A 16,443-nucleotide genomic window follows, 5' to 3' on the forward strand; every position below is an offset into this window, starting at 1 on the left:
ATTATACAATAAGCCATAGTATAGTTTGCAAGCTGTGTACAAGCGCTTGGACCAGTACTGGTCCCTGTGTCGTCGAATACCGCAGTACTGTCTCTTCTTGCACTGCTTTCTTTCCTCTGCCAGGTGTAACTCCTAGTGATCCAGTTTCTTTAAACTTCTTAATCATAGCTCTCAGTGCTACAGCTGACATAGGACATGTACGCAGGTTATGAATTCTTCTAAATTCCCGAAGGGCCGCTACGACATTGCTCTCTTTAAGGTAAAACAACTTAACAAATAAAGCATGCTGAACAAGGTAGGATGCATATTGAGCACAATTCTTCAGTCATTTGAATAACTGTCTAAATTCCCAATCCCTTTTTAATTCACTAAGAAGGCCAGCTATCTCTGATTGGCCACTGGTGGAGATTGAACTGTCAATTAGTCTCCAAAAGCTACATAGGGTTTAAAGGTCTCGCTTACTATCTATAAGCGAATACAAATCATTAGATTATTATTTATTTGATGGTGGATTAGATTAGATTGACGAATTAGAGTATGGTTATGGTATTGAAAGGATAGTGGGACCGACTTGGATTGACGGATAAATTTTTTTCCGAATCCTAGTTTCTCCCCTCTGTTCGAAAAGTGCATGATGTAAACCACTCTCAAAGGGCCAGTGGTGGTTTTTGGTTTCTAGGGGAGGTAGGAATGTTGAATTGAGACCAACTCAACCCCCCCCCCCACTGAACGCGTTTTCTACTTCTCGGACCTTTGCTAGCAGACTTTCGGGGTATACAGGATTTTCCTTGCTGGTAGGTCTTCTGATCTAGAATTTCATAACTGGGCTCTTGGATCTACAATATTAGTCGTGATTCAACACTCTTCCAATAATCATGATGAAATTGACCCTGACGCTCTTATAGAGACACTCGACAGAAAGCTGGCATTGAGTTTATTGAGAAAGCTATTGAAAAAGTTTTAACTCGAGTGGCCTAGTTTCCTAAATATATACTCTTTGTCAGGAGACGAAGAGGAGAGCAAAGACACTCTTCCAGTTGTGGAGAAGTTGGATTTCGTTGTCTCTGCTTCATCACATTGCAGAGAGGTTCATGTACGCAAGAAACATAAAACAACTACAGAACCGCACAGGGATTACGCGATGGAAGAAGATGGGCCCATTTCTTTTATGCCTCTTCTAAAGAGGTACCCGTATTATCCTTCATGAAAAGTACAGATGGATATCTCCATGGCACCATAACAAATATGCAAATAGCATATGCAGGAGCGAAAAACGAGGATGATGGCACAAAGATCCAGTCCGTCACAGTGGTAGATTACGCTCCTGCAACTAACAATGGACAATCTGTGAACAATGTAAAGGTGGTGCTCTGAGGTGTGTTTGACAAGAGCCCAATGCCGCTAGCCCTTGTAGAGATCCATAACTCCTATAATATAAAAAAATTCAGCTAACGTCTTTTATTCCCTTATAGGGAGTAGACGAGGCCTTTATACGCTACTGCTATAAAAACATTTATAATATTTACTTCAATCTGTGGGCTCAGGATCACAACAGAACCTTTTAAGAAGAAAGCCTCATCTGTGAAATGTCAGAGACATTAGACATTTATAATATCACTTCAATCTGTGGACTCATGATCAGAACAGAACCTTTAAAGGAGAAAGCTTCACCTGGAAAATGTCACAGACATCAGACATTTATAATATTACTTCAATCTATGGGCTCAGGATCACAACGGAACTTTTAAGGAAGAAAGCTTCATCTGGGCAATGTCACAGACATCAGAAAAAAGATCATGCCCAAAAGCTATGAAAAGCCGAATATAAGTGCTTAAAATGCGCCAAGAACTTTGCTATTTTCTCACTTGGATGCTATCCTTGGTGTTAGAGAACCTATCATCATCGCTGGGGATCTAAATTCCAAATATCCATCTTGGAGATGTAAATCCCAACAAGAATGGTCTCATCCTCTACAATTACATAGGACTAAACTATCCTGTTGTGACAGGTCCCACTGAACTAACTCATTACAGTTCTGGTCCTGCTGACAACCTAGATATTGTCATTCTACAGAATATTAAATATCAGTACCGCCTCAGAACTATAAACGAATTATCATCAGATCATAACCCCATTCAACTTCAGCCAGGAAAACAACTGTCTCCTTCCCCCACCCACCCCCCACACACACACTTTCATCGCTTGGGAGAAATTATCTACGGTACTTCCAGAATACATTGGTCCTGTTCCCTGTATTCTTCCAACGTCTTCCTTAGATATTCCTTATAAGATCTAAGGAAGATGTTGAAATAGCAACATCTTCCTTAGATGTTGAAATAGCAATAAAATATCTCACAAACCAAATCAATGCAGCTCTAATAGCAGTCATCAAAACTACAGCTCCCCTCAAACCCAGTCGTCTTCCGGAAGACATCATGAACTTAATAGGAGAAAAAAAAACAAAGCAATGAAAATATACCATAACACACACGCTTCTCAAGATAAAAAAAATCCTCAACAAACTGAATAGATAATTCAGAGATGTTCTCAAAAATCATTGAAATCAACTATGGGAAAATAAGTTAACAACCATCTCCGGTGCTGATCATTCCATCTGGAAACTCTTGAGGAATCGAAGAAACAAGAGTAAATCTCTTCTCTCTCTTAAATCTGATATGGGCCTTGAACATTCAGTTGCAGATAAAGCAGAAGTCATAATTAGGAATTTAGAAGGGTAATGCAGACCAGCATATGAAAACTTAAATATCAATCACATAACTTATTGCTGTCAGATACATGCTAAAACTCTCAGACAACAGTTCTCGTCCAATCACGCCTACTTCACCAGCGGAAATAAGTGCCATCATAAAGAACGGAAGAATAAAAAAGCTCCTGATCCTGCTGGCATTATAAACAAAGTTATCAAACTATTGCTCCACACAGCCATTGTGCATCTTACCAACATAATCAATGCAATCCTCAGTATTCAATATTTTCCCCCGCTCGGAAAATTGCAGGTCTAGTCCCAATACATAAACCCGGCAAAGATCCACACCTTGTTCAAAAGTATCATCCTATTATCCTGTTGTGAAATCTAGGAAAAATTGCTAAAAAATCATTCTCTCCAGACTCCAAGATTCAGTCGTCAACCTGAAAATCATCCCACAAGAACAATTTGGATTTCGCCAATATCATAGCATCACCCAACAAATATATAGATTGAATAGAGTATATCACCACAGGTTTTAATTGGAAACAACACACTGGAGCTGTATTCTTAGACATCACAAAAGCTTTTGAAAAAATTGGCATTATGGACCGTTATACAAACTCATTACCGTTGAAAATGGTATACAGTTAATAAAATTCTCGCGATGGATCAATGCAGGTCAAAATTAACGGTACTATTTCAACTCAGCGTCGTATTTTAGCTGGGGTTCATTAAGGGTCCTTACTGTCCCCGATTCCTTTTTCAGGCTATACGGCAGATATTCTGCATAACTCCATGTCATTCATCATAGCCCTCTACTCAGATGACATGGCTGTATTAACTAGATCACTTCGTCCATACCTTGTAACCAAAAAAAAAAAAAAAAATTAAGTAAACCTTCTAAAACTAGAACAATGGTTTGCAGACTAGAGATTACAAGTTAATCCAAAGAGTTTAGCTGTGCTCTTCACTAGAAGAATAGTTTCTCACAAAGGAGAAGCTAATCTGTTTCTGTTTAATACCAAAATTCCATGACAAACGGAAGCCAAATATCTTCGTGTACTGTTGGACAAAAAAATTAATCTTCAACAACCATATTAAGGACATGTGTGCAAAGGTATCCAAAACCATCCCAAAACCTCTACAAAAACAGCAAATTAAACACAAGAAACAAACTGCTATTCTACTAGATGATGATTCGTCCTATAATTAGATATGTGGCTCCAGCTCGGAGCCACACCTCCATTACCAATATCCTTAAATTACGACGAGTGCAAAAACAAGTATCTACAAATGATTCTAACTGCGCGGCTCGTTAAGGACGTTCAGATGTATCGGGACATAAATATTCCGTGCATCTACTCTTTCTTACTTTCTCTAGCAGCAAACGTCTTTCTGAAAACATCCACACCCTATTGAATTAATACAAGAAGCTGCCAATTACAGTGAAAATGACTACTACAAACATAAAAGACCTAAAGTCATCTTAATCTCAAGTGAAGATACGTAACCTCCACGCCCTCACAGGCCGAGCTAACAGCTCGTAAAATGTTTTCCCTCTCAATGTATCCAGATATCCGACAACGGGGAGTATAAAAAGCATTTTGTTTCACCCTCTGAAATAATAACGTTCTGCGTTATATTTTAGTTGTTAGGTATAAACCTCTCTCGCGATAAGTCTTTGACTCCAGGAGAGTCAAAGAAGAAGAAGAAATACCAAAGTAGATTATTTTGTTAATTTGCTATTTCACATTCTTATTTAATGACGAAAATTTTGAATTCATAGAATACCTTGGATCTTTTGGAGAAATGATATCACAGAAACATCATACTTTTGTAAGAAAAAAAATTGTAAATGTGTTTCATATTCCCATTTCTCATGAAAGTATGTAATTCCTTAATTTGCGAATTTCTAAATGGTGGGTTGTGCGGAGGGGAGCGCTCTCCCTCAATGAGTCATTTGTCTTTTCGGAGGCGCACGTCATAATTATAATAATAATAATTTTGGGTACTTTAAAATGTCATAAAAATAGAATTATTTTATTTATTTTTAAATGAAAATTTCTAATCTCGTACCATTGTGTATAAGTGACCTCTAGGAGGGTCTTTTTTCAGTTTCTAACGTGTGGTCTAGGATTTAGAACATGAAATTCTAAGCGGTTGCGTTTTGTTTGTTTTGGCTTGAGTGGAAAGGTGTATGCGTTATTCTCAGGAAATCATATGCTTTTGTAATTAAGATGGCAACGAAGCAAAAGCCTGAAACTGTTATGCCCCCAGAAGAAAGTGATATCCTTGTCATAAAGCCTCTTGGTGCTGGACAAGAGGTAGGTAGATCATGCATATTATTGGAATTCAAAGGAAAGAAAATAATTCTGGATTGTGGTATTCATCCAGGGTATAGTGGTATGACTGCATTACCTTTTCTTGATATAGTAGAGCCAAGTGAAGTAGATTTAATGCTCATTAGTCATTTTCATTTAGATCATTGTGGTGCCTTGCCGTTTTTTCTTGAACGAACAGCTTTTAAAGGCAGGTGCTTCATGACACATGCTACTAAAGCCATATATCGGTGGCTGTTAGCTGATTATATTAAAGTAAGTAACATAGGTACAGAGCAGATGTTGTACTCTGAATCAGATCTTGAAGCCACGATGGAAAAAATAGAAACAGTGAACTTTCACGAGGAGAAAACTGTCAATGGTATTAAATTTTGGTGTTACAATGCAGGTCATGTGTTAGGAGCGGCAATGTTCATGATAGAAATTGCTGGTGTTAAAGTATTATATACAGGTGATTTTTCACGTCAAGAAGATAGACATTTGATGGCCGCGGAAATTCCAAGCGTTCATCCAGATGTTCTGATAATTGAATCAACATATGGGACTCACATACATGAGAAACGTGAAGAAAGAGAAGCCAGATTTACTGGTTTGGTTCATGACATTGTTAACCGAGGTGGGAGATGCTTAATACCTGTATTTGCTCTTGGCAGAGCACAAGAATTACTTCTTATATTAGATGAATATTGGTCAAATCATCCTGAATTACATGACATACCTATTTATTATGCATCTTCATTAGCAAAGAAATGCATGTCTGTTTATCAGACTTATGTTAATGCAATGAATGAAAAAATCCGCCGCGAAATTGGCATCAGTAATCCATTCATATTTAAGCATATTTCAAATTTAAAAAACATTGATCAGTTTGATGATATTGGCCCATGTGTTATAATGGCCAGTCCAGGTATGATGCAGAGTGGCTTGTCACGAGAACTATTTGAGAGTTGGTGTACTGATGCAAAAAATGGAGTGATCATTGCTGGATACTGTGTAGAAGGCACGTTAGCCAAACATATCTTGTCAGAGCCAGAAGAAATTATTACTATGACCGGTCAGAAATTACCTTTAAAGATGTCAGTTGATTATATTTCCTTTTCTGCACACACTGACTACCAGCAAACAAGTGAGTTTATTCGTAGTTTAAAGCCACCACACATTGTACTTGTTCATGGTGAACAGAATGAAATGAATAGACTAAAAGGAGCAATCATTCGTGAATATGAACATGATCTTGATACACACATAGAAGTGCATAATCCTAGAAATACTCAGGCTGTGGAACTCCATTTCAGAGGTGAAAAAACTGCTAAAGTTATGGGTAACTTGGCTATCCATCCACCAACACTAGGCCATAAAGTATCTGGTGTACTTGTAAAGAGAAATTTTAGTTACCACCTTTTAACTCCAGGTGATTTGTCAAGGTATACAGACATGGTGATGAGTACCATTAGCCAACGATTAAGTGTACATTATACAGGCACCTTGCAACTTCTGCAGTTCATTCTTTGCCAGCAATCAGGAAATGTTGAAATTGTTGAATACCAAGGGAAAAAAGCTCTTCGTGTATTTGGTGAGATTTTAATTTCCTATGATCCTCCCTTGGTTACATTAGAATGGAATTCTAGTCCAGTAACTGATATGTATGCTGATGGTATTGTAGCTGTTATTCTAGAAGCAGAAAAAGCAGCAATATCACCAAAAAACATACCTCCTTTTCCAAAAACAGGTAGAATGCATTTCACTGATTGTCTTGTGGAGATGCTATCTGAAATGTTTGGTGATGATTGTATAAATAAAGTAGTAAGAGGTTCAGAGGTATCATTAATTGTTGATGGCAAAGAGATTATAATTAATGTAAAAACCCAACATGTAAGATGTGAAGAAGATGAAGCTTTACAGCAGATGGTCTGTACCGCAGTAACTAAGCTGTATAATATTCTTGTTCCCCAAAGCTGAAGGACTGTCATTTAGTTATCAAAATTGTAAGGAAAAACCAAGAAATCTCAAGTAAAGCAACTTCTAAAAATATTGCTGTGATTAGTAAATTTTATAACTTATGTTTTACAGTTTGAAAACCATTCGTTGATAATACAGTACAAAATATTGTCATTGTGCAACAATTGAAATTTTGTAAGCAAATATTGAAATTATATTTTGATTACATTCATGCAAAGCTGCTCAAATTGCCTTTGCATTTTTTGTCTGCTTTTTAGATTACATTTCCTATAACTGTTCCATAAAATAAATAAAATATTCTTCTATACTTCTTGATTCCTTACTTTTAGACCCATAAGGACTATAATTATAGGTTTTATTTTTTTTTTTTTTTTAGATCTCTCACTGAGAAGCAGGGAATAGAGTATTCTAAATCAGTACATTTATTTAATAGTTGTATTTAATATTTTTTTTAGTATTTTTGATGTAATTGATGTGAAAGCATCCACCATTAATAGTAATCCTTTGTTAAAGAAAAATGTTGCATGAATTTAATGACTTCAAGCTCTTGGTTTGTAATTGCTGGGTCGAGATTTATGCAAACTCACCAACTTGATTGGCTGGTGAGGATTCAAAGATACTATGTTTGCTAGTATATTTGCTCTCCACCTGGTAGGCTCTGGGTTCAAAATCCAACCACTGAAGTCATAGATGTTGAATGGTAGTAGATGAATTTCATTGCCTAGTGTAATCCACAGCCCTGTTTTTTAGGTGAGTTTAAGTGACTTGATAAATTGCTGTGCTTAGACTCAGATTTGGAGAATTGTATTATCTGGTCCTTAGCAGATTCACCATAAAAAAAATAAAATAAAATAAAACTATTGTGGTTTACAACTTTTTTCTTTTTTGCAGATGAGATTCTCATAAAAAATTTAAAAACTCCTACAAATTTGTTCTGCATGTCAAAGTTGTAATCTTAATATCGAAATAAATTTCTACAGTATGCTGTTTTAGATAGGATAGTTGGGCTGTTTTAACTGGTCTGTTTATTTCTATTAGTGTTCCTGTTTATACACACACACACATACATTATACTGAAATAACATAAGAATTTCTTATCAAAACTAATATATCTGGCACTGCCTGCCACCAGCTATACTTACAAATTGGTGGACACTGAAAATAAAATATCATGATGCACTTCAAGGATTTAAGTCTGTTATAGCTTCAGAAGCCATTGGCAAATCTCTTCAGTGGAGGACTTAGTCTTCTTTTCCTGATGATTTGTAACAACTTATTTGGATAGTCATTCTATTTACATTCTTTTAACATGCACTATCCAGTTTTATGTATATTTCTTTATTTTCTCTGTTATGTAGTTCCTGGTTTAATTCTTTTATTCTTCATAAAATTTCATGTGTTGCCATTAATCTTTGCTTATCTTTTTTTGTTTTATTGTTCAAATTTCACTTCCATATAACATTGTTGACAAAGCAGCTTATTACCTTTTAGCTGTCTGCTTTGGTACCAGATTTCATTTTAAGTAATTTCAAAACTCATGTAAATACTTTCCATGATGCATTTATATTTCCTGTTCTCTGAAAAACTACTGCTCCTCTTATTTACAATTTGAAGGTAGTTTAAAACTAATTTTTATTATCATCATTATTTCAACCTTCCACCAGAAAACAGGAAATATAAATGGTGGAAATTTATGCATACTTGCCAGATTGGTTAGCTAGCAAGGATGTACCCATAACATTTGCTATGTGTGCATAGTTGCACACATCAAGGATATAATTTGCATGAGTTTTGAAATAATCACTGATATCTCTCCCTACCAATCACCTCATGCTTATTCATAACTACCTCTTTTTCTGATGCATTTTCGGGTGCATTTCACAAAATACATAGCATTTGCTATCATTGTTTTCTCCATCTGCTATGTGCATCCTAATCTTCTGCTCTGAATTGATTAACTTTATAGAAATTTGGCATTCCAGATCTCTAATAAAATTGTGAAAGCATCGTAGGTTTGGTTTCAATTTATTATTTTAATTGGCAAAACATTTTTAGAAAGTTGCAGTATAATAACTGCTCTGGCTTTTTTAATATCAACTCCACAGCCAAGAAGTCTCAGAACTTATAAGGCAATAATGTTGTGTTTTATGTTTTGAGGCATAATTGAAAGCATCTGGTCATAGAACTTGGGGAAAATAGTATGTGAGATGGACATACAGAGATAGTCGGAATAAAGAGGAGGATAAATTGATTTGATAAATTTGAAACGCTACTATGGTTGGATGTTCACCTGCATCCTTTCATATTTTTACATGTTTGGAGGATTTGTGGAGGCCAGTTCTTTGGATAAGTACCCATAAAACTACTTATAGAACAGAGTGCAGATGTAGAACAGCTATAAGAAAGTGATTGTGGGATGGCTGTGAGAGAGGGATTATTTGTTCAGCAGATGTCGTCTGGATATTAAGTGTTTAGAGGTTTCTGGTTCCCAACCCTCAAAAATGTACAGCATAATAAATGCATCACCAAAAAGCCAGTACATATGAAACACTAGGAAATTCATACAGTAACTTCTTGTTTACCAAGGGCAAAAGATCACAGTAAAGAAAAGCTGTGAGGAAGAAATTATACAAAGAATTCAACTAGGTTGTGTAGCCTTTGAAAAATGCTGTGAAGCACTCAAAAGGGACATCCCAGTCTACATTAAAGCTACTTGACACTTGTATACTTTCAGTCATGGCATATGGAAGTTAAATGTTGACATTGACTAAAAAAATTGACTAACAAATTGAGAACTACCCAGTAGAAAATAGAAAGATCACTGCTTGGTAAGACTGTTCAAGATAGAAAGCACAACACTTGGTCGAAGCTCAGACCAGAATGAGAGATACTATAATAACCATAAAAAGATCCAAATGACAATTGACAGGTCATATTGCAAGTATTAACATTCAAAAATGGTTAAAGTTGATATCTGAATGGTATCTCAAGATGGAAAGAGTGCTGCAAGAAGAAGACCAGAGATGGTTGGAGGTGAGATAAAGAGATGGCTGGAACTTAGTGGCATAAAAAAGCTATAGATAGTCAGAATGGAGCTTTTGGACAAGCCTTCATCTGTCAGTAGACAGAAAATGGAGGATGATGATGATGATCCTAAATGATGAGAACATTCTTCTTAGGTCGGGCAAATTTTGGATTTAAAACATTTTAGGAGGAGTTGTGCTAGTGAAATGTAATGTCTTGAACAGAAGGACACACAAATTTTTTGAAGGGTGAAGAGACTACAGATGTGATGTTTGTGCCAGTAGAGGTTTAGGGTAGCTCCAGAAGAGAAATCTGATCTTGATGAGATTAGACAGGACTGCATTTTGGTGATTAAGTTCACTAGAGTATCCCGTCTTGCTAGAGAATGCTGGATAATTTAATTAAATCTGGTATTTAGGATCTCTAGTGAAATAAGTTAATGGTTTAAATAATCCATATCACCATCATCATAATTTCCTGATATTTACCTGCAAGGGCCATACAGAATACTATTGTAGTATAACTATTAAACAATTATTTGTTATTTCTAGCTTCCTGTCTTTTATTTTTTTTCCTCCCTTCTGTTATTTAATTGTTATTTAATCTAATATCAATAAATTGATATCTTGGTCATCCTCCTCTGGCACTTTTTTTTCTTCCATCCTAGCATCAAACATCTGTTTTGGTAACTTTTCCTCTCCCATTCAAGTTATCATACCACTTTAGATTAACTCAGACATTCTTAATTTTTGCTAAGAAATCAGGTTCCTTTCTAATCTTCATTTTATTATGATTCTGCCACTAATAGAATCTGTTAATCTCATATAGGTTTCTCAGAACTTATGCCTGTAAGTCTTGTCTTTAGTTGTAGAAGAAAAGTTTTATTCTAGCACAACTCTTAAATTCATAACTTAAAATCATTTGATGCTGTCTTCTATACCAGAGTTTTTCAAACTATGTTCTGTAAATCCCTTGGGCTCTGCTATAGTTATCTCAGATTCCATGAGACAATTTTAGAATTTTCTCTATTTGCTTTTCAAATTGTAAAATAGCATCAGTAATTAGGATTGCCAATTTTTTCAAATCTGAATGAAAATAACTTTTTTGGCAAAGATTTGCAGCCAGAACATGTGATATTTTTTAATTTGTTTCATATTTCATAGATGGCATTATTGTATGCAATAATGCTTGGGTGAAAGTAATATTGAAGAAGACATGCTCATTTGCAAACCTTTGCCAACTCACACAACTAGTGAAGAAATATTTCAACTCATTGACCTATTTATGGAAGAACATGAAATACAATAGCAACTATGTTCAAGTATTTGCACTGATGGAGCTGCAGCTATGTTCGGAAAATTTTCAGGCACTGTGACACACATAAAATTGTTTTTATTTTTTCAAGTATTAAGTTCTAAAAGACTTGTAAAATTTAACTGTCATTGAATGTTCATAATAGTAATATAAAAATTTATGAGGGCTTCAGCCTGTATTTTTTTCTGGTGCAAGGACTCCTTCAGTCTAAAAAGTTTTAGAACTTCTGTTCTATACTGATAGTTTAGATATTTTTAGTTTCTCTCCTATTCCACATAAATATATTTCACCATTTCAATTTCCTATTTCTTCATCTTCCCTATTTGCTCATTCTGTTAACTATTTCCATGCTTAATGTGCCATTTTCTCTAAAAATTGTTCCTGAAATATTTTATTTGTTCTACAAAGTTTTGGACATTGTATTTTCAAATCTGCAATAAGCAGGCTAGTGGGTTTCCGTGGCAGGCAGGAAAGTTGACTGGACAGATGTACCTGCTACTTGGGGATTCAAACCCATAGCTTTGTGGATATAAATTAGAAACTATTCACATATTCACCTACTTGGACAGTATTAATCGCACATCACTATATTAACTCATTAAAAAGTAATGTAATTATCATATGCTCCATAATACTCATTATCACTATTGTCTTTCAAAATCTGTCATAATTAGTAATAACATCATAATCTAATTACTTATTACTACAAGTAATTAAAATGTTTAGTTATAGTAATAAGAATTTATTTTTAGCAACTAAAAATGTAGTTAGGTTGTAATTCTTGAGAGTTTCAGTAGAATGATACTGTATAATGAATTCCAATATATAATTATAAATTCTCCACTAATCTACTAGTTCTGAATACCTTATACCAGTGTTTCTCAAACTTCAGATATCTGCATACCCCTTCTTAAATTTTCATTATTACCAAGTACCTTTAATTTAAAAAATTAATTAAAATTAATAAATTTAAAATATTAATTAAAATTAAATGTCTATTTTATTTGAATTTATATGTTCATGTAAACAAAAAAATATGATTTATTTTTAAATTTTGGTTCTCTAGAGATGTCAGACGACACACTCTTATCAATTTCATTTGATCCAGATGCAATATCACCGTTTTCTTGTTGCTTACAGCTACTTGTATTTGCTATATTGCTCCCTTTTAGGGATTTTATAAATCCAATCTTTAACCAATGATCCATATGTAAGAATTTGAAAGCTAAAAAAAAATACTGTATTTACTCGAATATAACTCTAACTTTTTTCCCAAAATTAAAGCTAAAAAATCGTGTTGCGAGATACGTGCGGGAATTTTCGGAAACTAAAGTTTTCAGAAAAAAACTGAAAATGGTGCAACTTACCAAGAAGCTCTTACTCGCTATCACTTCTTTTGGCATCGAGAACAGTTTCTTTGTGTGCATCATCAAAGGCATCTACCCAAATAGCATCATCTTCTTTCCCATTATTTCAAGCAAAAAAAAATTACCAGTAATTTACAAGACTTGAGATACGTAGAGCAGCGAAGAACTGCATATGATTGGTATGGTATTAACAAAAGATCATGCGAACCAAAGACAAATTAGCATTTCAACAGTTGAGTTGAAATGCTAATTCCCTTCAACCGAATTCCATAATATCTGAAACACATTCACTATATATTTCTTAGTTTTAACACGTTAACGACGGGGGGTGGTGTTAAGCAAAACCATGTGTTCCACCAGCAACATATGGTTTTGCTTGGTCTACACAGAGTTTCTGTTGGGAGAGGAGATGCGATTCATTAGTTAGTGCGTTTTATCCCAGTTGTCTCTAATTGCACTGTTTGTTGAAAAATATAATGACTCCTTTAATTATCCACAGCCGAAAATTGCCACGTACCCCCTAACGCCCTTTCACGTATCCCCTGGGGTACGCGTACCACACTTTGAGAAACACTACCTTATACATTTCCCTTATACATTTCTTCACAGATTTTTTTGATAGTAAATTGAATGATCTTTGCTATGTCAAAGCTCAAAGGAATTGACTCAGCAGTTGCAAAATAGTTTAACAATTGATGTATGATGGTATATATGCTTATATCTAAGCTGTGCATGCATTAGATTTTTGATGAACAAATGAAGTGAAATTTTGATAAGCATCTGATTTCTTAAGTGGGTGAGTGGTTTACCAGGATATAAAAATATTGATATTGCAAAGCCTGGTAATCATCTTTGCATCTGAGATTATTTAACCTACCCTCAACTCAATACATTTGTCTATATATATCATCATCAACAACAACCATGGGTCCAGTGCCCATAGGTGTCTACTGCCATCTTGATATGATTCTTCTATTGCATTCTATTTTGTGCAAGATGACTCAGTTTGTGTATAGAGTTTCCACACCATTTGACGATGTGATCATTCCAGTCTCTGTTTGGTCCTCCTCTTTTGTTCTTTCCTTCAATCATTCCAAACAGCAACATTTTTTAATTTTCTCTCATCATTCATTCTACATATATGACCAAATAGACGTAGTTTCCTTTTGATTAGTTTCTGCATCAGATTTTCTTTTGGTTGTATTCATCTGTAGATTTCCTCATTGTTCACTTTCTGTATCCAGCTTATTCTCAAGATCTTTCTATAGCACTTCCTCTCAAATGCCAATATCCTCCTTTCAGATTCTCTCAGGAGTACCCAGGCCTCACATCCATAGAGTATGCTGCTGAAGATACAGGTTTCTACAATGTGCACTTTAGTTTGCATCTTTATAGCTTGACTCTTACATATTTTGTCCATGGCTTTTAAAATAGTTGTTGCTCTGGCTATTCTAATTTTTATCTCTTTTTGGGGATCAAAGTCATGCGTCATGTGGCATCCAAGATATGTGAAGTGTTCCACATTTTCCAGTTGAAATCTGTCTATAGTAACTCTGTTCAGTAACTCCTGTTGTCCAAATATCATTGTTTTAGTTTTTTCAAAGTTGACATTTAGTCCCTATCGTTTTCCTTCTGTGTATAGCATTTGCAATGTCTGTTCTAGCCTTGCTGCATCTTCTTCAATCAGGACGATGTCATCTGCAAAGCAGAGGTAATTTATTCTCATGCCATTTATTGAAATGCCTCCACCTTCTTCTTTAATCTTATCTAGTATTCTTCCCAGATGTGTGATGAAGATGATTGGTGATATTGGGTCCCCTTGACTTGTGGCAAACCAATCTCCAGTCTCACCTGCTATTCTGATTTTTGCTTGTGCTTGGCTGTTTATATCTTTCAGCAGGCAGATCAATTTATTGTCCACACCATAGGATTTCAAGACAGCCCATGTTATATTTTGGTCAATATTATCAAATGCTTTTTGGAAGTCCACGAAACAGCAATATATCTTTTTGTTCTTTCTTCGAGCATTCTCTGCTATTAGTCTTAGTGCGAGTATTTGTTGCACTGTACTTCGATCTTGTCGAAATCCGGCTTGCTCATCCATAAGATGTGCCTCCATATGTCCCTCAGGCGTTCTTAGTATTTTCATCAGCACTTTGCCAAGATACTCATTAATGCAATAGTTCTGTAATTGGTGCATTCTAAAGCACTGCCTTTCTTATGAAGAACAACCAAGACCGATTTTTTCCACTCTTTGGGGGCATACCCTGATCTCCATATTTCATTACACAGCTTATGCATTTCTTTTACAACTGATTCTCCCTCATATTTTAGCATCTCGCCTATTATGTTGTCATCTTCAGGACTGTTGTTGTTGTTGAGATGTTTTATAGCCTTATTCACCTCCTCTTCCAAGATGTCATTTTCAAAGATCTCTGCTGGTGGAGAGATTGCTTTGATTACTTCTGGTGCAGTATCATTTAGTTGATTTTTATATAGTCCGCTGCAATATCTTGTCCATCTGTGTATGATTTCTGTCTTGTCCATCAATACTTTACCCTTTTCATCCTTGACTGCTACTGATCTTGTTTGCCACTTCCTATTGACATTTCTTATAAGTTTGTAGACCTCTCTAGTTTTGTGTTCTCCTTAGTACTGTTCAATGTCCCTGCACTGGTCCTCCAACCATTTGGCTTTATCAGATCTTGCTGCTTTCCGTACTTCATTACATTTTTGACGGTATAACTCATCTGCTGCCTCTGAATTATCTCTTTTAAGTTTCAGTTCTCTTTTCTCTTGTACCAATTTTAGGGTTTCCTGAGTTATCTATTTCTTGTTGATCTTTTCTCTTTCAGAAATTACTTCCTCTACTGCTTTTTTTTAGCACTGTAGTAGTCAGCCGTTCTGCTCTTGTATTTATATTTTGTTTTTCACTTGGGGTCTTAAGCTTAGTTTCTAATATGTTCTGATATGCTGTTCTTAGCCTGTCTTCATTTAGTTTTGAGATGTCTCTAGCTTTTTGGAACTTTCCTTTGCACTTCTGTTTCAGTTTTAGCAATTTTTCATATTCGCAATCACAATCCGAATCAATATCAGCTCCTTGGAATGATCTGCACTGTTGATCTGTCCATTTCTGGTCTATTAATATCAGGTCGATCATATTCCTGTGTTTGCCATCGAAGGAGCGGCACGTCCGTTTACGACAATCTTTTTTTTTGGAATTTGGTATTGCAAATCATCAGGTTGTTATCCGTGGCAAATTCCAGAAGCATCTCTTCACATTCATTTCTTTCTCCATATCCAAATTTTCCCATAACCTTTTCCCATCCTATGTTATTTTTGCCAATCTTTGCATTCCAGTCTCCTCCAATGATCAGTATATCCTGCTTCGGCACCTCATCAATTACTAGTTGTAGATCCCTGTAAAATCTCTCAATGTTTTCATCTGCACTCTCTGCAGTGGGCGCATATATTTGAATGGTTATGATATTAAATGGTTGGGCACTGAATCTTGCAACCATTATTCTTTCACTAACTGGTTTGTATCCTATCATTGTATCCAATTATACGCAGTATAATGTAAAGGCCATTCCAGAGGTTTGATGCTATTACTGTCGAAAGGGGGGTTAGAATAATCCATCGCTTACTCTAGAGACTAGCATGAAACTTTTTCAAGCCTCTGATAAGTGAAGCTGTGGGCAACAAAAATGGTTGTCCACTTGGACTTTGA

General features: G+C 35.4%; 1 protein-coding gene across 1 annotated transcript; it reads left to right on the forward strand.

The window, feature by feature from the left end:
* Positions 1-4,851: 4,851 nt before the first annotated feature.
* Positions 4,852-7,315, forward strand: Cpsf73 (cleavage and polyadenylation specificity factor 73). Its single transcript, XM_090401353.1, has one exon. It carries the CDS (start codon positions 4,948-4,950, stop codon positions 7,006-7,008), a length of 2,061 nt encoding a protein of 686 aa, XP_090257479.1. The 5' UTR covers positions 4,852-4,947; the 3' UTR covers positions 7,009-7,315.
* The last annotated feature ends 9,128 nt before the right edge of the window (positions 7,316-16,443 follow it).

Source organism: Typopeltis vanoorti, chromosome 12 (assembly GCF_054136105.1).
Source record: "Typopeltis vanoorti isolate ZY-2024b chromosome 12, IOZ_Tvanoo_1.0, whole genome shotgun sequence".
Classification (NCBI taxonomy): Eukaryota; Metazoa; Arthropoda; class Arachnida; order Uropygi; family Thelyphonidae; genus Typopeltis; species Typopeltis vanoorti.